Raw genomic sequence first — 21567 nt, 5'->3', positions numbered from 1 at the left:
TATATATATATCATTTCAGTCCCCATATTTTTAATTTTGAAAGTTTATCCTTAAAGTTTATAATTTTCATTAATCAAGCCCAATTGCTAAAATTTCATCCAGTTTGAAGGTTACTTGCTAGCATGAAATCTTAGAAAAAAAGTCATAAAAAGCGATTTATGTTATTATATGACTATGTTAGCCATTTTAATAAGTTATGAAGTTAAGATTAACGTCCAAATTATGCGGAATTTCAACAATTAGCATGATTGATGAAAATTAGAAACTTTATAGGGTAAATTTTCAAAATTAAAAGTATGAAAACTGAAATGATGTTAATCTCAAACCTCAGAAGAGTAAATTAAATTTAATCATATATATAAATAATGGATACTGTACCTTCACATTCTGAACTCATGCTTGCTTATTATATCCTTCTCTTGCTTTCTCCCTCTAGTTTCTGTATGTGTGTTATAGTTCTCCGATATACGTACAGATGTGTTTATGGGGTATTTATAGATTACATCTAATTTGATCAGGTATGAATGTATGAGTTTTAAGCTGTTACTTCTAATAAAGACTGAAGAAACGGAAGAGTCTTTGTGCTTAAGCAACACGTTTTATTACAGGTCTTCTCTTTAATTAGAAACTTAAGAAACGGGAGTAGTACGTCTTTGTGCTTGCAAAGTTGCAATATGTGATCTGAGTCTTCAGACTTGACCTCCAAGTAATTTACACGTTCCTGCTATAATTTCTGGGAAAATATTTTCATAAAAGATGGATGGTGTTGAATCGTTATATACATAGGACTAAATTCATCCAATTGATTATACCATATTTCAATTACACAAATCTTGACCACATCGAGCAAGCTGCCACCATTCATTCTTTTGTTGACAATTCTTATTACTACGCATTGCTTATCATTCCTGCCCCAAAATAAAGATTACCCATTTGTACAAGAAAAAAGTGACGAGAAGTATCTTCCTTCTGTTTTCTTATAATGCCCCGACTTGGGAACTAAGTACATATGGAACTGAAAATCTTAATGCAAACGTTTACCCATCACGGGTGTTATTCCTTTGTCGATAGACTGATTCAAACATGTAAAGGATATGTCTTTCGACAATAATACTCTGTTTTTAAGGTGGTGCGATATGTAATGTTGATATTAAAGATCAGAAAATCCAAGTATAAAAAGAAAAGATATAAGTTATAAGCGAGTGTGGACTAATTAATATATTTTATTAGTCTTAAGTTGAAGATGATCGATATTGATATTCTTCTAACTAAAAACGCGTAATCTCACTTTTTAGTTCAAACAATTTATGTTCTGCTTCATGGACACCATTAATGGAATGATGGTAGTCCACGGAGAAGGAGGTTCTCTCCAATCTCACATTGCTATGAATGACTGAAACTGTCCCATGACTCCCATATCCATCTATATCCATCTATGATTACCTTTGCAGCTTTGCTTCTAAAACGTTTGTGGATTTATTAAAAAAAAAAACGTTTGTGGATTTAGGAAATTCGGGTTGGGCCGGGTTCGAGTATCCATATGAGAAACAATTGGTAAGCGGGTATAGAAAACCCGCGGTCTAAAACTAGAAGTCTAGAACTTCAGAATCCGACCTCGACTCGGTTCAGTTCAGTCTTGTTCCTCAGATACCTCGACTTGGTGGAGTCAACTTTGACTTCTGTTCTGGGTTTTAACTCTAATGCTCAGAGGTATGTCCTATAGTAAAACCCTGATCCTTGTTTCTTTTGTTTTATCATAGTGCATTTGTGTTTGTGAATATTCGTTTTATCATAGCTTTAAATTTGGTGAAAGTTGAGTGCTTTCTTGAATGGTTTGATAAGAATTTGAAGAAATTGAGCTGGCAATAATCTTGGGTTTTCTTTTCTCTTAGAACATTAAGCTCACCCATTTCATAGATGACTTTTAAAAGACTAAGGATTTCTGATTCTTAGCTCATTTCTTAAGGTTCCACTAGAATAAAGGTTGAGACTTGAGACTAGTAAGGCTAAAGCATATCATATAGTATCCTAGTTAGTTATGCCTCCTCACATTGACATTGAGTTGAATACATCTTTTCTTCTATTTCACCATATCTAAATGATGCTCTAACAAGACTTGTTATTTGATGAACATTCTGGAGTTGAGTAGAGTAATAAAGCCATTATGTGTTGATGTGGTTTTTGCATCAGAGTTCAGGCCAGAATCATGTTTATCGTCTTGAGTGGTGATCCTTCTGTTACAAGTCCCAAATGTACTTGAGGTTTATTTCGATTAGAAATTTAGAACTAGAGAGGATAATAGTTTATGACTATCAAAGAATTTGTTGAGATGCCTTTGTCTTGTCTTTCACAATTTGTGCTGTGCCCTGATACAAATGGGTGGAGGTTTTTGTGAGGATGATGGCCATTTGCACTTTGTTAACAGAAACCATGCTAGCAGAACCTGGTTCTTAGTCGTAGGACTGGAAATTTAATCGATTCAAAGACTACACAAGGATAACTAGATGGTTTTTCTTGTCCAAGCATTGTCTTTTTGATTAAATGGAAATGTGGGAGGTAAATATATGCTTTTTGGTCTTAGAAATTACCATCTTTGATAATATACCGATGTGAAACATATCTACAATCACATAAGATATGAAAATAAGATTGGTTTCTTTTGGATGGTCTGAGGGGGATCTTATAGGTATTAGGTAAGCTGGTTAGGTAACTTATGACTTATCCAAAATACTTGTAAGAAAGAGAAACAATAAGGCCTTCTTCAATCATTAAGAAGACATCATTTAGAATTATACGCTGTACACTGAAACTCATCAAACCAAGGAAAGTTTGCAGTTTGAATGCATATATTAGCTTTGAAAATAATCGATTAATAGCTTGATTTCTAAGGTGACTTCAATTGTACAGAGTCCCTTCAACTTGTTAGATATCAATTCTGTTTTTGTCATTCACCATTGATAGACATGAGACTTTTTAATTCTTGCTTTCTGAAAACACTTGTTCATGATATTCGTTGTTTATTAGTTTTCCTTTTCTCATCGACATGGACGTGCCATATGGGTATATTTTACCGCGTCCTATTCAAAGTGCGATTATTTCCATTTAGCATGTATCTACTTTATGTGCTTGATCCGATGAGTTAATACTTACTGTTGGAGTCTATTGCTATTGGAATGATTGTTGATATTATTGGCATGCAATCTGACATGTGGTACATTCTAAAGCTAATACTTTAATTTTAAAATTGTCATTCCAGATCTGGTCCAGTCTAGTCTGAACTGAAACTAGTGGAGTTTTTTGTGATAATAAACAACAACTTCATCTAAATAAGGTTGTAAAAAATAACAGTAACATCTAGAATGAGAACTACAATCTTTTGGCTAGTGCTATGATGCTGCATTACGATTTGGGAGCTTGATAATGGTAAAGAAAATATTATAAGATTTCTGGATTACGTATTTCTTCAAACTTAGGTCGTCTATGATGAATTTGCACTTCTGGGGTTTGTCAGAACAACCCTGTTTCTGCATTGGTGTCGATGTAGAACCTGAAATGCCATTGTCTCAGAAATATCTCATAAGCCTTTTTGTGGAATGCCAAGGACTGTTAGTCCGTGTGAAGTGCAACCGGAGATATTTGAGGATCGCCCTGCAAAGCTTGGTAGAAAGATAGAGATCTGTCATGTGGAGACAAAGGATCCTCACTTTGAAGTGGCGAGTAAACCGAAGCTGCTTCATAAGGATAATGCTCTTGTAGTTGGTATTGTGCTTAATCAACAGTTCGAATATGAAGAGAAGCTAGCAGAGAGGCAGGAAGGAGCCCTCAAGGGCATAAGAGGGTATGAAATGATGAATGGTGTGATAACAGATATGGAACTGCTATGTGTTCGGCACACCATTATCACATTCGAGTTGCAGGTGAATTGTAGACTCTTTCTTTAGGTTCTTCGTCCTGTCTAGTCAAACTGAGCTTATATGAGGTGTATGAAGTTGATTGCAATTCCCATTTCTTTTTATCTCGTGTTGTAGTTTCTGCAGTCAAGACTTCTTGAATAGAAACAACCACCAAGATGAAGCAGCATATTAACTGTTCTTATTTAGCTTCCTATAGAGTACATTGTAAAGAAATCCTGAAGGATTTCATGTCTGCAATGTATCTCAACATTTTCACCTAATATTGGCCTCAGTGGTGGCTTTCCACACATGCATATTGAATTACATTTTGGTAAAAATTTACACTAAAAAATAACAGCATGGTTCAGCTTCATATCTACCTAGTGAGAGCTGAAGCTGGGAACCAGAGAACCCAACAAACCAAAAGCAGAAACAATTTTAGGAAGAACCAAACTTGATTTTCGTACTTGCATGTGTGTGTGTCACTCTATTTTTAACTGTTTCTTCATGTAGTTGCAGACAGCATCACAGGCATTGGACGGAGGATCGATTGTGTACCAAGTCTGGGTGACGCTTAAGCCCAGAGCTGTTACAACACCAATGGAAGCTAGGATAGTCCAGGGGATACTGAAATAATCGCGACTGAACTGAACCATCCAGGTTGTCAACTTGGGTTTCCATTTAGCTTTGTAGTGCTTTTCTATTTGGGCCAACACTGCTGAATATTTCCATGTTAGGCACCAAGTCAGTACTTATCTCATGGAAAAGTTGAGCTAGCTCATCATCTCTCCCCGCGTTGTATAGTACGCCTTCCGACCTTAGCAGTTTAACATCTTCTGCACTACTAATCAGTGATGACATGAAGCATATGTAAGAGTTGACCACAAAGTCATTTTGGAAATCAGGACACATTTCTTAGGCTATCAAATTCGAGAAGAAAGGCCCCATGGAGTTGTCTACGACTATTGGTGGAAGATATAGGAATCCTACAGTGCCTAGAGAAATAAAAGATATGTCTCTCGAAGTGCTTGTCTTACTAGGCTTTAAACGGACCCATGTTGCTGTAAGCTGTTGTATGTTGCGGAACTGTCGCCATCGCAGATTTCCATATATTTTGTGGCCATCTGGGGGGGGGCTAGCATTTCTCTCCGGAGAAGATCGAGAAGATGAGCAGGCTCTTCAATCTCTGTTATTTTTATGCATGTATCTTCTGGTTGACGTGTTCTTTTTTTCTGTTTTCTTCTGGCTCTTGCTACCATGATGATGTCTCCAACAAACTCATGGATTGCGTTTTTCAACTCTTCCCTTTTGCAACTTCTGGACATCAACAGCTTGAGGACTCGGTAAGGGAGTTGATTTTCTAGCAAGAAAAAATCATGATGTGCAAAAGCCGCCTGATCCCTCTTGAAGTTGAAATCTGCCAACATGTTATGTATAAAAGAGTATATGAACTGTAAGGTTGAACACCCATCTAAGAATAACAAGTCTGCGAGGGCCTCGTTGGTGTACGACCTTGTTGCTTCCTCCTCATAGCACTCCCTTAGTGTGTTGATGTTGTCCTCAATGATCTTCTGCAAATCTTCATCTGGACAGCCACTGTCTTCGATATACTTTGCTGCCAGTTCAAGCTTGAACTTCTCTGCCGGATGACACGTTGGTTTATCATGATGGAGAGGACCAATTTCTACCACCCATGGCTCATAGTATAAAGGTCCTAGAGGGGGGTAATAGGCCATTAACAACTTTTTTTTTCGTATAAATTCGTTCTCAGGAATAGCAAGGATTATAGCTATCCTGAATAACAAATGAGAAATTTTAAATACACACCCCTAATATCTTAATACACACCCCTGTTATTTTATGTTTCTATTGAGATTTTATAGGTTAAGCTAAATGACCAAAATATACATCTATTATTAAAAAAAAAAAATCGCGCTAGAAGTATTTTTTCCAACGTCTTCTACCCTAAAATCGTTGAAAACACGTCTTCTCCCTTAACCCCAATTCTTCTCCACGAATTTATTTGGGTTNCTTTTTTTTTTTTTTTTTTTGGTTATCCGTATCAGCTTTAGTTTGATCTTATAGATCATATTATCAAATACTGCATCTTTATCAGGTTTAATTTGATCTTGTAGATCATATTGTTAAGTACTACATTTTTATCATGACATGTTTTATCGAATAACTAGCTATCTATGTTTAATAGCTACTGTACTTCTACAGTTGTACTAGCTTGTGAAATTTGAAAACTTGTATTGGTGATTTGGAGTTAGGATATAACAATAATCATTTGATTATAAATTGAACGATGATAGCAAAAATTAGACAAAATAATATATGTAAAAAGAGATACCAAATAGTAAATATATATTAATTATATTAAATAACGGAATATTTCATAAATTAAGGGCATTTGAAACAGTTTGGGATGTGTATTAAGTATAATACTGAAATAAAAAATTTGATAAGTGGTGTATTAAGTAAATGATGTGTATTAAGATATTAAGGGTGTGTATTTAAAATTTCTCATAAAAAATACACAGTGATAATAAATAAAAGTTGCAGTAAAATAACAATGAACACCAAGATGTTTTTTACTCGCAAAAACCCTGCAACCAGGGAGAAAAACTGCATGCCCCTAACTCTTGAGGGGCAAAACCTTTCCACTAAATTGAAGTAACTTCTTACAAGAATAATAGTTCTAGTGATACACTACCACAGTACTATCTTTCCTAGTCTCAAACTAGTCTAGACCTATTCCCTCTCTTGTTTCTAATTAAGTACTTACAACATGGGACAGTTTCAGAAGCCTTGTTCGTAAATTCAACTAACCACTAGCAGATTCAACCTTGAACGCTTCTCAGAAGTTTCACTCTCAGAAACTCAGCTATCCTAAACTGATTCTTTCATGAACCCAGCTACCTCAGCAGGATACATCAGAACTCAACTATCCTCAGTTGTTTTTTTCATGAACACTTCCGGGGTTGCTGCACTACCAACTGATCTCATGGTATGCATAATGCAATGAGTTTGTGAGAAGAGGGTTTGTTCAGCTCTAAGGTTTATAATCACAAGAGGAAGACTTAGAGACTAATAATGAACAATGCAAATGAAAACCAAAACCTAACAATAATGCAATGACTTTGTGAGAGAAGGTTTTGTTCAGCTCTAAGGTTTATAATCACAAAAGGAAGACTTAGAGACTAATGAACAAAGCAAAGGAAAACCAAAACCCAACAATGCAAATGTAAAAACTACATTTTGACAACCATTGAGCAAAGGCAGCCTTGCTTAATATATATAGGCTGATGGAGTGCTCTAACAAGAGAGAGACACAAGCCAAAGAGGTGCCACAAGAGGGCAAACACGACGGCCAAAGCAAGGAAAGGCTTTTGGAATTTTGTCCTTGGCCAAACTCAAAAAGTGAGAGGACATATGCAGCTGTCCATGGCCAAGAGAAAAGACAAACAAAACTATCCTAAACAATGTTTGATTTAAAAGCAAGAGACAAAGGTTTTGCAAACTTTTTCCCAAATGCAAAATACCATAATGGTTTAACAAACCACTTTTCTCTGATATCAAACAAAGACAGCTGCAAATATTGGTTTGTGTATCACAAACACAGCAAACCACAGCTGGAGCCTAAACATGGGTCATGGGTTGAGATAAAGGCATCAAACCCTAGACTAATTTAAGCACTAAGGCATGTCTTTTATCTTAGTTGTCAATTTGAAATTCAAATGAGGATCTCACCCAGACATAGTTCTTATGGAACAAGGGCACAGAAACGTAAATATAAGACAACTGAACAAAAGATCAAAAAAGCTGGAAACCCAGATTTCTAGGATGGCAAGTGATACTACTATCTTCTGTGAAAAACTATGAAATGCACATGCATGATTTTACCTGAGTTCCATAAGATCATGTTGGTTCTTCTAGTTCTTCAACTTGTTCTTCAGATGTGCAAGACCAATCTCCCAATTGTTTTAGGCTTCATAGATTGTGTTTTGTTCTATATAAAGATTGCCAACAACCTTATACCTCATTGTATTTCTCAAAATTTGGGCGATTTCGATCGGAGCATGTAGGGAACCCTTTGGATCTTTGGTTTTGAGCTTTGAAACTGAGGACGTAGCCTCCTCACTTCTGCCTCCTTTATGTTTATGAACAACTGGTTCTTAGATAACTCGTCCGCAGGGATTGTGATGCTCCTTTCTGGAGCTTCATTCATGGAAGCCATGTCTTCATTTCGTGACATTTTCAAAAGTGCCTGTCTAACCAAGGCAACTCTGGACTTTTTCAGTGGATACTAGTTCTTGTGTTGACAAGCCAAAGAAACTTGTGGATTAAGAAAAGAAAACATATAGGGTTGGAATTTGTACAGTGCTTACGATCTTCAGCTTGGTATATCATATGTACAGTCTTAAAGACTTAAAACTGTTAACCAAATGCATATAAAAATCGCTGATTATTCTAAAAGAGCTGGAAAATGAGCTCCTTTAACTTTAAACCCCACTAGTTAAACCCCGCGCGTTGCTGCGGGCTCTACTGCCACCGGCTCCACCGCGTCCTCCAACTCCATCAACGCTACTACCTCCAAATCCACCTCCAGAACCATCGCCAGCTGCGGGTTCAACATAAGCCTCCTGAGCTACTCCTTTCCCAAATCCACCACCTACACCATGACCTGCCCCTTTTCAAAAGTCAAAACCCACCATGGCCACCGTCAACCCCATGACCACTAACAAAGCCACCTCTGCCACACGGAGACGAAGAAGACGACACGCTGAAGAACTGGTACCCGAGCCCAATAGGCTGCAACCAATCAAACTAAACTAAACCGAGGACATAAAAGTCTTTTGGACACATTAATGGCATGTTGGTAAATAACACGCATTAAGAGGCAGCACCGTCGTTCCGGTGACGGAATTAACAGTGCTAAGGCTTTAACGCTATTATAGAGTAGAATATATATTTCCCCTATCCGGCAGCCAGCATCTTTGATACTAACTCGGTCTTACACTCTACCTGATGAATCCATTCACTTCAAACCCCAGAAATCAACTTAATTAGGTCAGATCGACCAGTCATACAATACATATATGTAGGTTGGCATATTGGATTGCCAACACCAACACTTGTTTAGCATACACATGTTTAGTTTGCGGGTGTGGTTCGACTAGTACGTGGAATGGTGGTGCGATGGAAGGTGTTGTGAACCGTGTGATGGGTGTTATACTATTATCGATATTAAAGATCGAAAAACACTTGTAAGAGAAAATAATTATAACTTATATGCATGATTAATTACACTTGGAGAATTTATTTTCACCACCGATATTCCTTATAGTTGTAATATTGTATCTCTATTTAATGAAATCCTTGATATTTTCCTCAAAAAAAAAAAATTATACCAAATATTGATAAAGTTTGAGAACAATAATATCGGTGTTGTCCTAACTTGCAACTAAATCTCCTAACCAGCCCGCCATCCTAATGAAGATTCTTCATTGTTTTATAGATATTCTGATGCTGAACTCTATTATTGTTCATCTTGGGCATATGATGCTGCTGGCACAGTAAATCAAAACTATGCAAATATCCTTTTAATGCTTTTGCGCCTTCGGAAGGCTCGTGATCACCCACTGCTTGTTACTGCGTTGGGAAAGATTATGTGGCTATGGCAAGTACACTATCAATCTATTGAATGTCCTAGAAAGTTCCGAGGCCATTTGTTGTCTGTGCAACACTGCAATATGAGCTATCTTGAAACTTACTAATATAGATGGATGCAAAAGAATTCATTTTAGTAAAAAGTCCCTAGTATAACAATACTTTAACTTTAAACAGCTGTTTTCCTTTCATTTGTTACTCTTTGCAATGTCAGAATAGTAAAAAGAAAGTTTGGGAAGATGGGAGTCCTATCTAATTCTTCCAGTATTTCATGATGTTGGCAGGATGTGCTTGAGAACCCTTGTGTTACTATGTGTGGCGATGTTTTCTGCTACCAATGTGTGTCAAAAAATATGACTGGTGATCACAATATGTGCGCTGCTACTGAATGCAAAAAACAAATCGGTCCTGATGCTGTTTTCTCCAAATCCACTCTAATGAGTTGCCTCTCTAAGGATCTTAATTCTCAGTTGATTGAGAAACCAGTAGTGGTACAAAAGTAGTACACTTGATCTAAAGTCAGAGCTGTTATTGAGATAGTACAGTCACACTGCAAGTTAAACAGCCCAAATTTGATGCAATTCATCAATCCTACAGGATGCAATATAGACTCTTCTTACGGAAATGAAAACCGAGATTCATACATCAATGTTGTAAAGTGCACTACCATAGTTTCAAACTCACTAAATGACGGACTGATTAAAGCAATCATATATATTCTCTTAGTGGACTAAGATGTTGGATTTAGTTGAGAATGCATTGAACGAGTACTGTATGCAATATAGACTCTCACTCTTTCTCATTCCATGAAGAGAATTCCAGATCAAAAAAAATAGAGAATGACGGTCGCGGAAACTCTGCTTGTGAGACCATGAGATCTGCTACAACAATTTGTACCGACAAAACAGGCACACAGACCATGAACCAGATGAAGATGACTAAGTTTTGGTTAGGGAAAGAATATGTGGAAGAATAAGCGTATTCATCTATTTCTCCTTATGTTCTCAACTTGATCCAAGAAGGGGTTTCTCTCAATACAACTCGTAATGTGTATGCTTGGATTCTGAAATTGATCTTACACATTTAAATATTTAATGTAAAGTTTTACACATTGAATTAATCGATTCAGTTAATGTAAGATAACATCTATTTTGAATTCAAATTCACAAGTAATGTGATTAGTACAAGATTGGATTAGAGCAAGAAAAAGTTAGACATTCCTTGATGGAAAGATGGAAAGAACTATCATGTAACTGTCATCTATTTTTTGCAACCGTCTTTTACAGTTACATGACAGTTCTTTCCATCAAGGAATTGTCTAACTTTTTCTTGTCCTAATCCAATCTTGTTTTCAGTGAGCTGTGGCTTGATTGGTTAAAATGTTTAACTGACAACTTTGAGATCACGGGTTCAAACTTCACTGACATATGTAGGGTGTGTGAGTTATTAATAAAATATTTAACCATTTGATTAACACAATATTCGTTTTAATTTATCTAACGGCCTACAATTGTTTACGTCAATTTAAATGACCAAATGATTATGAAATTAGTTGAAATTTGTAGACATATATCTTGCATATGAATCTTGAGGATCAACGGTTGAGATCGTTAAAGAAGGAACTCAAGAAAGAGATCGAGGAGAACATATATAGAATGTGGTTTGAGAAGAATGGAGGTATGTGTCAAATATATTAATGAGATATTTGTATATATTTTTAGATTTTATCATATTGAGGAAAATAAAATAAAGAATATAAAAACCAGATTTTCTTAAAATTTTAAGGGCAGAATTAGAACATTAAAGGTAAAAAAAATAAGACGTGGGGTAAACTGAGCATTTAATGGGGTGAAAATAGCCGCACATTTTGCCAAACTGTTGGGTTTGTCTGTAGTTGGTAATGGCTGAAATAGAAATTACCAGAATGACGACGAGACAAATGTTAAATGATTGAGGAATTAAGATTGGGAATCAAAAATTTAAAAAAATATATATGACCAATCATATACCCAAAAATCCAAATATTATCATAGATGACTTGTACATTCTCTTACATAAACCACAGAAGAGCAAAAGAGAGAAACCAGAGAAGAGATAAAAGAAACCGAGGGAAAACGAAAAGATGATAGAAAATATTTAACCTAATTTAATGAAATAGTAAGTTTTTTTTAGGCATAATGAAAAACTAGTTCAAGAAAACAAACAATTCATCTCTTTACTAAAAAAAAAATGGACTAAGTTTAATAACTTATGGGCTAAGTATAAATATTTATGGTGGACTAGTTTTTAATATTTAACTTTTTAAACTAAAATTTAGCTATAAAATAATGTTTTTGTTAAATTAGAGGTAAGTTGTATCCCACAGTAACTCGTGTGTAGGTATGCCATTGCAACTTATACCTTGATGTCACTAGGGTTATACTCAAGCGCTTTATTATATCAACTCACAGAGTCCGTAAACTTCTTTTGCTTATTATTTCTTGCAAATGCATACAGTTATGAAGCTATAATGCAGAAGTTTGATTTACAAGATTAAAGTAAATAATAACAAAGTTACTTGCCTCTTTGTCACTCATAGTAGCTGCCCTTACTTTACCCTCCCATCCTGCTTCCTGAAACAATGATATCGATTGTTTTATGTCAATGTAATATACTGAGTGCAGTAATAATTGAATCCCAATATAGACTAGCGAAATCAAATCAAAAACATATGAAAATTAAAAAAAAAACTTCAGATTTCCATCAAAATAGTCATTGATAACCCACCTCAAGGCGATAAAGGACCTGCTTTTAGGCCTTTAGATTCTAAACGTAGTTCCAAGTCATATGCTCTCTTTCTGACTGCAGACAAGCTCTTCGGGTCAAGAGCAGTCTAAAAGGTTATTTATACTTATGACATGAATAAGACCACCATCTTTCCATACATATCGATTTCATCGAAATCTGTCTTGAAAAACTAGACACCATCCTTTGAAACAAACCAAAACCCACTCATAAAATTTGGGGAGTGAAATCCACACTTCCCAAATTGTAATCCACACTCTCATTTTCCTATTTAGGTAACTTAAATTTTGTTTTCTTATGAGAATGATGACTAAAATTGAAAAGTGAGAGTTTGGATTACAATTTAGAGTATAGATTTCACTTCCCTATAATTTAACCGTAATTAGAAAGAACAACATCATATACAAACATGATAGATGAATGACAATAAGTTGCTTCTGTTGTACTTAAAATTAAACAAGACAATGAACTAACATTCTTAAAATTAAACATATCATCAATAGAGAAATTGGAAAACTTCATACAGTCGATATTTCTTTGAGGGAAAACGGAGTCAAGCTCCGTTCATTACAATCATACAACCATACAAAGTCAAGTTAGGAGAATGTCCAGAGACAACTCCATATAAAATCGATGCGCAATCAAAAGTCTGCAAAAACAAAATGACCTACAAATTCTAACCTGAAAAAAAAACTAATGTTCAAGTGAACTTATTCAAAACCAAGAAAGCAAATAACCTACATCATCAATTCAAAGTACTCTAGCTTAATAAATCGAGGCCTAAAGGCCATTTCGGTGTACCTTTCCAACAATAAGGGGGGTAACCTCTCCAAACTGATGATGTAGGGATCTGTCCCATTCCGAAAATAAGACTACTCTCCGCCGGTTTCATCTAGAAAAAGCGACTCTTGTGCCGCCATAGAGTCTGAAGCTTCCCCTTTAAATCGTTTCTTATTTTTGTTTTGGATTTGAGACCAATGATAAAGATTTGGCAAGCTAAAATGCCAAATTCGGCTAAGAAAATGCATGGAAGATTGGTCATAATATTCTCCCAACGTTAGACCGGCTTGCTTCTAGACATGTTAACTTGATTTTAGGGTATGTGTTATATGTAACTTGGAAGATGAAACTATTATCCATATTTGTCAGAATTGCTCTTATATTTGGAATGTTCTTAATTCTAGCCCAAAGGGTTGATGTTTAGGAATGCACTGTGAACAAATTGATGGAGTTGATGAAGTTGAGAACAATGTCATATATCATTGAAGACCATGTCAACCGGTCTTCCACCTTATAAATAAAGAATATCTTCAAGGTAAAATTTTTGAAACGATGTTTTACCAACTGAATGACATAACCTACTCTAATTGATATAGCCTACCGTAAAATTGGTGAGTTAACGTCGTGATCAAAATTGTCCCATCAATCTATGATTACCTTTGGCTCTAAAATGTTTTGAGAAAATTCGGGTTGTGTGCCGGGTCGAGTATCTATATTAGAAACGGTCGGTAAGCGGGTATGGGAAACCCGCGATTTCAAACTATAAATATAGATCAAGACCCAGTTCAGTTCAGTCTTCTTCCTCAGTGCGTCAACTTTCACTGTTTTCAGGTTTTAGCTCTAATCTTCAGAGGTATGTTTACAAGTAAAACCCTAATCCTTACTTCTTCATTTTCACATATTGCAATTTGGGTTTGTTAATTTTGGTTTCTTTAGAGTTTTCCTTGTATAAATTTGGTGCAAGTTGAGTGCTTTAGAAATGGGTTTCATGAGCGTTTTGAAGAAGACTATGAAGAAATTGAGCTGCTAATAATCTTGGGTTTTCTCTTCTCTTAGCACATTAAGCTCACCCATTTCATAAATGACTTCATAAAGACTAAGAATTTGTGATTCTTAGCTCATTTCTTAAGGTTGCAGAAGAATAAAGGTTGTGACTTGTAAGGTTAAAGCCTATCATATAGTATCTTGGTTAGTTAGTGAGTCCTCAGATTTACTTGTGGGGTGTTTTAGTTGAATATACTTTAAATTTCACTATATCCAAATGCTGCCCTGACAAGATGTTTTATTTGATGAACATTCTGGAGTTAACTAGAGCAGTAAAGCCATTATGTGCTGATATGCTGCTGCATATCGAAGTTTAGGTGAGAATCAAGTTTATCGTTTTGAGTGGTGACACAAGGAAATCAGCTAGGTTTCTATGAACATTTTTGTGCAAAAATGTGAGTCTTATGTTATAGTTTCCTAATAACTATCATAGTTTTGGTTGAGATGTCTTTGTCTTGTCTTTGACAATTTGCTTTGAGCCCTGTCAAAAGGGTGGAGGAGGTTTGTGTGGGGATGATGGCCATTTGCACTGCGTTAACACAAACGATGCTGGCAGAACATGGTTCTCTTGTACGGGAATAGATAGTCATGTGACTCATGTCTTAGTTGTAGGACTGGATGTTTAATTCAAAGACTAAATAAGGATAATTAGGTGTTTCTCATCAAGCATTGTCTTCTTCTTTTTTATTTTGGATATGTGAGAGGTAGATCTTTTGCTGTTTGGTCTTAGAAATTAACATCTTTGATAATACACTGATGTGAAACATGTCAACAATCGCATAAGAGGATAGGTTTCTCTTGGATGGTCTGATGTGGATTTTATAGCCAATATACTTGTAAGAAAGAGAAAAAATAAGGCCTTCTTTAATGATTAAAAGACATCAGTTAGAAAGTATTAAACTGAAACCTATCAGATCAATTGAGAAAAGTTTGCAATTTGAATGCACAGCTTGAAAGTAGTCAATCGATAGCTTGAGAGATTGATTCTAAAGGTCACTTTGATTGTCCCTCCAACTTGTTTGATATCAATTCTGTTTTTGTCATTCACATTGATAGACACGAGACTTCTTGATTCTTACTTGAAATACTTGTTCATGATATTATTGTAGGTGTTGTGTATTAGTTTTCCTTCGGCGGCCCCCCCCCCAACACAAACCACCCACCCCTCCCATTCATAATGCGAGTCTGCATTTAGCATGTATCTATTTTATGTGCTTGTCTGATGAGTTGATATTGGCTACTCGTTGCTATGTTAATGCTGCATTAATAAGGTTTGGGAGCTTGATAGGTGTTCTATGATGAATATGCACTTTTTAGCGTTTTGTTATAATCACTATTTTCTTTAATTCTTTTCTTGAATAGGAATTATACTGGAATATGGCTAACTGATGAGATGTGTTTCATGTTAGAGTTTTACTGGCTGTTGGAATATGGCTTCAGAAGCAGAGTACTCTGAATTTGAGGAAAAGGTCAAACGAACTGTTTACCTTGATAATCTCTCTCCACAAATTACTGAATCTATTGTCAATAAATCTGTCTCTCAATTCAGAATAGTTAAAAATGTTCAATTCATTCCAAATTACTTGGAAAAGAACATTCCTTTATCTCGTAAGCCTAAGCAGGCTGATGCCGTTGTCTCAGAAATATCTCATAAGCCTTTTATGGTTGGTGGAATGCCAAGGCCTGTGAGGGCTCATGAAGCGAAACCGGAGATGTTTGAGGATCGCCCTGCAAAGCCTGGGAGAGAGATACAGTTCCTTTGGGTTGATAAAAAGGATCCTGACTTTGAAGTGGCCAATAGATTGAAGCAGCTTGCTAAGGATCATGCTCTTGAAGTGGATATTGTGCTCAATCAACAGGTAAAGGTTGAAGAGAAGCTTGCAGAGAGGCAGCAATTAGCCCTCAAGGTGAATCATGAGAAGTTTGAAATGATAAATGGCGTGATAACAGATGGAACTGCTAAGTGTTTGGCAAACCGTTATCATATTCGAGTTGCAGATCATTGGTAGATTCTTTCTTTCGGTTCTTCCTCATGTCTAGTAAAACTGACCTTACATAGGTGTATTAAGTTGACAGCAATTCCCTTGTTCTGAAATGTGATGTCAAGAGGTCTAGATATCTTTAGTAGAAAAAAGCAAGATGAAGAAGTATATCAATTATTCTTATTTAGCTAGAGTACATTGTAAGAAATCCTGAAGGAATGCATGGTCTGCAATGTATTAGCAATTTTCACCTAATATTGGCATCAATGGTGGCTTGTCTCTAGCTCAGCTTGTATATCTTGTGTTTCTCTCCCTACTTCTGCTTACTGTCTTTACGCCTTGACAAGAGTTCTAAATAAGTTGAAGTAATATATTAGTGGTTTCTTGCACCGTCTGATTGCAAAGTGAATTCAGCCCTTAATAACTAAGGATATTTCTCTACATCAAGTAAAATCAAGGTTCTTAAATTTTCTTCAACGTGAAATATGAACAAATGGCACAAGAAACAGGTCAATTGCAGCAAACGATCAGACGTTTGAAGATCATGAAGAACATAATATTGTGCTGCTTTAACAGTTCCAATTATGGACAACTCATGAACAAACCAGAATCAGTAGGAGGATGAGATAGATTGAGAAAATAAACTTGCTTTATCGATTTCTTGCTCGTGAAAATAAACATTTTAATTTCTTTATACAGATTGATTGAGATTACACTGAAAGGAAAACAAACAACCATCTGATTAATACAATTTGGAAATACAAGTCATTATTTCAGGATTATTTCATATGATTTTCATCACAGGTTTGAAAGAGACTAGCTAGTAGCCATGGTTATGGACGATCAATCCATCATTTACCCAATTTTAGGGACACTGGTGACAATCCCTTCTGTATTGACCCAAACACGAACCCTATCAAGCCGGAAATCGTCAGTGACACTTGTTCCTTCTAGCACTATCACTGCTTTGACCGAAGCGTTTTCGCTCTCAATTGTTGCCTTTGCAACTGTTCCCTGAGCTCCCAACAGTTCAGGCCATGAATCCTTACCTGCATATATTTCATACATGAACTCAGAAAAGGTTAGTACTCGCATCAACTATTTATTTTATATATAATAGCTGAAACTAAGGAACCAGATAACGAATGAACATTACCTTCGCATTGATCAGACATCTTTGCTTGCTTTCTTTTCAATCTAGGCTTTTACTCTATGATGATGAATATCTCTCTTGCAATATTATGCTTGTGGTTTATTAGAGGGAAGGAGAGGATCATATATATAGTATAACATTGAACAAGTTCTTTATAAATTAAAAGATCATTGAACGTGTTCTTTTTTTCGATTGAAGATCATTGAACAAGTTGTGGTTGGCGATTATTGACTATTTAGAATCTTATAATAAGATGCATGCATGAAATTGCGTAGAGACTGTTTATTTTTGTACTATTATTTTATAGACTACGAGATCTTTATTCTCATAACCACGCAAGGTAGCAAAATGAAGAACAAACAATAGTAGTTTCGTGGTATGAAAAATGAAGAACATGTAACATATACGTGGTCAATTAGCTAGGAACTTATCCACAAATGTGAATGTACTGCAGACGTACTTTGATGATAGGTATTGTTCAAAAGATATTGGTAGTTAGCTACTATAATCAGAACTCCGAATTAAATTCATTATTAGATTATTTGTTTAGTCAAATTTTTTGATAAAGTAGTAAAATGTTCACATCGAAAACCAATTGATAATGAATAAAAAGGCTTAAACCCTTATAAACCTATAGACAATGTCTCATATTCCTGATGTGGATGTGGGATTTATATCTCAAAAACTTTTTATTTGCTTAGAAGAACTCGATCCGTTTGATCAGATTAGGAGCCTTAATCTAGTCAAATAGAGTTAATGTGCTTCATGTAAGCCAAGTATATACCCCTCGATTTGTCGTTGCAGCAAAGGAAGCAGTTAATGGAAGATGTGTCATCCATGTTTAGTTAATGTTTGAGACTTCTACTATATGGTACGAATTTCCTCTTCGGAAATCTAACCAAGTTAAGGAGCTAGCGTTTTTGCATGATTTAACTTGATCATCAAACAAGTACGTGGAGCTGTAACTGGCCTGAATTACCATTAAAATGAGAAACTAATGAAAGCTGTATGCATGAAACCATTTTAATCAGTACAAATTTACTAAAAAGCTTGTTAAAGGCATAATTAATTATCTACAATTAACAAGCCAAAAATGAAGACTAACTTAACTTTGAAGAACATATAAACATATATAGGTATCTGCTTGCATGATGCAATGGAATTTTAGCTAAATTAAAATACTGTGATTGTGTGAAGTTTACTAAAATTAATTTTCTTCTTCAACCAGTACATTAATGCATGGAGACCATAGAACCCATTTAATTTAGAAGTGCTAACAGAAGTTTAACCAATTATAGCAGGTCGCCAAGGATAATGCTCGATCTTCAAGCTGACATTGCGCTCAATCAACATAACGGAGGATGTAGAAGAATTTGCAGCAAAATGAACAGCAAAACGTTGATGGCTACAAAAGCAGAAGCTACAAGAATCATTGAACGGTATGGTGTGGCAGTGCACAACTGATCCACAGCGCCGGTTGGACGTTCACGATGTCACAGAGTCATGTTTTGTAATGGAACTTGGTTTATCATCGGTTTCTACTTGCGCAAAGGAACTGTTTCTTGGGTCATTTGCATACGTACGGAACTTGACTGACACCAGGGAAAGTCTAAAGCCAAGACAGAGAAGAAGTACCGGTGGTCACCTCTACCAATGGTTCTTCCCAAAGTAGGTTTCTTTTCTGTGGTTGCTGTATTTGCACGATGTAGTTTGTTAAACAAGGTATAATTTGGTAATTAATTTTCGTTTCAGTTTTGTACTGCTCCGGACTTCCAGAGTCCAGATTATCTTTATCTGTTTGGTCATTTTACTCGTTACAAGTTGATTAATATCTGTTTGATAAGACTAGTTGAAGGCCTATATATCTACATTCATATATATGTTTGGTGTACTTAAAAAACCCGAACCACAGTTCTAGTTGAACAGATCACAACAACAATATTAAGAGGAAAAGAAAAGGCAATTATTCTTTGTTTATAGATTCCTTAAGAATACACAAAAGGAAACAAACTGGGTACACTGTTTAATTAACACAATTGATATTGCATGGAAATTAATACAACTCTCTCCTTATTATTTCAGTATTATTTCATATGATTTTCATCACAGGTTTGAAGAAGACTAGCTAGTAACCATGGTTATGGACGATCAGACGATCAGTTACCCAATTTTAGGGATACTGATAACAATGCCATCTGTATTGACCCAAACACGAACCCTATCAAGCCGGAAATCTCTAGTAACAGGTGTTCCTTCTAGCACTATCACTGCTGTGACTGAAGCGTTTTCGCTCTCAATTATTTCCTTTGCAACTGTCCCTTCAGCTCCCAACAGTTCAGGCCAGGATTCCTTACCTACATATAATTTTATACATGGAATCAAAGAAATGAGCACACAAGGATCAATAATTACTTCATAACTGCAAAAACCAAGGAAGCAGGTCATGCATGAACAATTGAACGTTACCTACGGATTGACCAGCCATCTTTGCTTTCTTTCAGTCTTGAGTTTAACTCTCTTTGATGAATCTCTTGTAATATGTTTGCTGTGGGTTGGAGCCTTGGAGATGAGGGAACGAGAGCTTCATACTTATAGTGGATCGTTGATCAAGCTGTGGTTGGTTATTATTGACTATTCGGATCTTATGATAAGACGTGCGCGTAGGGGCTGTTTACTTTTGGAGATTAGGTGATCTTTGCCATGACTCATAACCACGTAGAAGCAAAATGAAGAATAGCTAGGAGGTTCGTGGTATGAAAAAATGAAGAACAATATAAAAGAATTGCAGTAAGTACAGAAAAATGCAGAAAAGGAGAAGAGACTCTATATTGATGAAAAATATTGTTCAGCTTTTACAACAATAGAAGAGGAAAAAGTCCAAGATAAATAGAGGACCATGAGCACATGTATGATAACACGTGACATGTAGCTGTTGATCACTATCAGCAAACCATGCTGGAATCCTATGATCATTAACAAAAACTAATTCTAGCTAATTAAGCTGTAATTGTTAAACAGCGACAAGCGTGGCCCGTGGATCACATTGTACCGATATTGTCCCAACTTAACCACTTTTAAGGTGTTGGGTTTTAATCACAAAAGGCCTCGGTACAATTGGATAAGATCCATCCACATATAAATTATATTTTATTTGTCACTTTTCTGATGTAGGATCTATTCCTCTCCAATACTTCTAATACGCCCCCTTACGTGTAACCTGACTCAAGGTCCCGCACGTGGAATGAATCGGGACGGAACGAACCAAGGGACACTTGGTGAAGAAGCCGGAACCGGGCGAGAGAATAGAATCTCGGACCGGACGAGAGAATGAACCCAAATCGGGCCCATGAGAATTGGAGAAGTAATTGGAGAGGGACCCGCTCTGATACCATGTTAAACAGCGACAAGCGTGGCCCGTGGATCACATTGTACCGATACTGTCCCAACTTAATTAACCACCTTTAAGGTGTTAGGTTTTAATCACAAAAGGTCTCGGTACAATTGGATAAGATCCATCCACATATAAGTTATATTTTATTTGTCACTTTTCTGATGTGGGATCTATTCCTCTCCAATACTTCTAATAGTAATAACACCTTCATTACAGATTAGCTCAACAACCACAAAAATCTGGAAATTAAGGGATACATTTCTAACACAATATAGATCCTGTCAATTAGGAATAACAGAAAGGTCGATCAGTTTTATTGAAGCTTATCAACAAATCTGATTGTACTAGGCCCTTCCAATGAGGGATCTTTTTTTTGTTCATTTCTAGGGATAGGGTATTTGACATACTTCCCGATCACTAAATCACATCTCTACCGTTCAGTTTGTAGGTATATATAAGTAGATCACTTATGCAAATTTTCAGAAAATTTGGTGATCGTTAAGTCATCCAAATGTTTGATTTATTTTTAATGATCTTGAACGGTGTAGATTTGACATAAGTGTTAAGTTTTTTGTTTTAATCTCAGCCATCTAAGCTCATTAAAAAACAGCTCTAATAGTGTGGGCCTATCCCTAAAAGTGACAAAAAATAAGGATCCCTCATTGGAAGGGCCCTGTATATAAATATATATATATATATATACAGTCCGTTTCAGATACGGACGTCCGCACAGCCTTAAGGTGCGGATTTCCTTCTGTTCGCCACCGTACGGCGCTGGTGAGGGCGCGCCTCCACCCCAGCGGACTCCAGCAGCTTCCCCGACCACTTTCCCTCCCCGGCGAGTCCGTCGAATTCCAGTTTTCCTGC

The 21567-nt window shown here is 36.1% G+C and overlaps 6 protein-coding genes across 6 annotated transcripts in view; 2 read left to right on the top strand and 4 right to left on the bottom strand.

The window, feature by feature from the left end:
* Positions 1–469, bottom strand: part of LOC101303453 (inhibitor of trypsin and hageman factor-like) — a 1592-nt gene extending 1123 nt beyond the window's left edge. Inside the window, exon 1 of the mRNA XM_004288405.1 lies at positions 379–469. Within this exon, the coding sequence (XP_004288453.1) occupies positions 379–397 (19 nt within the window). The 5' untranslated portion in view covers positions 398–469. The remainder of the gene's footprint in view (positions 1–378) is intronic.
* A 3124-nt stretch (positions 470–3593) lies between these two features.
* Positions 3594–4826, top strand: LOC101294312. Its single transcript, XM_004289433.1, has 2 exons — positions 3594–3917; positions 4407–4826. The coding sequence occupies exons 1-2, from the start codon at positions 3594–3596 to the stop codon at positions 4527–4529; spliced, it is 447 nt and encodes a 148-aa protein (XP_004289481.1). The 3' UTR covers positions 4530–4826.
* A 110-nt stretch (positions 4827–4936) lies between these two features.
* Positions 4937–5629, bottom strand: LOC101294022. The gene has a single exon (XM_004289432.1). It carries the CDS (start codon positions 5627–5629, stop codon positions 4937–4939), a length of 693 nt encoding a protein of 230 aa, XP_004289480.1.
* Positions 5630–13935: 8306 nt separating this feature from the next.
* On the top strand, positions 13936–16409 carry LOC101303159. Its single transcript, XM_004288404.1, has 2 exons — positions 13936–13983; positions 15537–16409. The coding sequence occupies exon 2, from the start codon at positions 15605–15607 to the stop codon at positions 16181–16183; it is 579 nt and encodes a 192-aa protein (XP_004288452.1). The 5' UTR covers positions 13936–13983; positions 15537–15604; the 3' UTR covers positions 16184–16409.
* A 376-nt stretch (positions 16410–16785) lies between these two features.
* LOC101302871 (inhibitor of trypsin and hageman factor-like) lies at positions 16786–17487 on the bottom strand. Its single transcript, XM_004288403.1, has 2 exons — positions 17313–17487; positions 16786–17205 (listed from the first exon to the last, which is right to left on the bottom strand). The coding sequence occupies exons 1-2, from the start codon at positions 17329–17331 to the stop codon at positions 17012–17014; spliced, it is 213 nt and encodes a 70-aa protein (XP_004288451.1). The 5' UTR covers positions 17332–17487; the 3' UTR covers positions 16786–17011.
* Positions 17488–19250: 1763 nt separating this feature from the next.
* LOC101302587 (inhibitor of trypsin and hageman factor-like) lies at positions 19251–19871 on the bottom strand. Its single transcript, XM_004288402.1, has 2 exons — positions 19776–19871; positions 19251–19663 (listed from the first exon to the last, which is right to left on the bottom strand). Exons 1-2 carry the CDS (start codon positions 19792–19794, stop codon positions 19470–19472), a joined length of 213 nt encoding a protein of 70 aa, XP_004288450.1. The 5' UTR covers positions 19795–19871; the 3' UTR covers positions 19251–19469.
* Positions 19872–21567: the final 1696 nt, after the last annotated feature.

Source organism: Fragaria vesca, linkage group LG1 (assembly GCF_000184155.1).
Source record: "Fragaria vesca subsp. vesca linkage group LG1, FraVesHawaii_1.0, whole genome shotgun sequence".
Lineage (NCBI taxonomy): Eukaryota > Viridiplantae > Streptophyta > Magnoliopsida > Rosales > Rosaceae > Fragaria > Fragaria vesca.
Note: the sequence above shows the minus strand (reverse complement) of the source record. Positions and strands in the feature narration are given on the sequence as shown.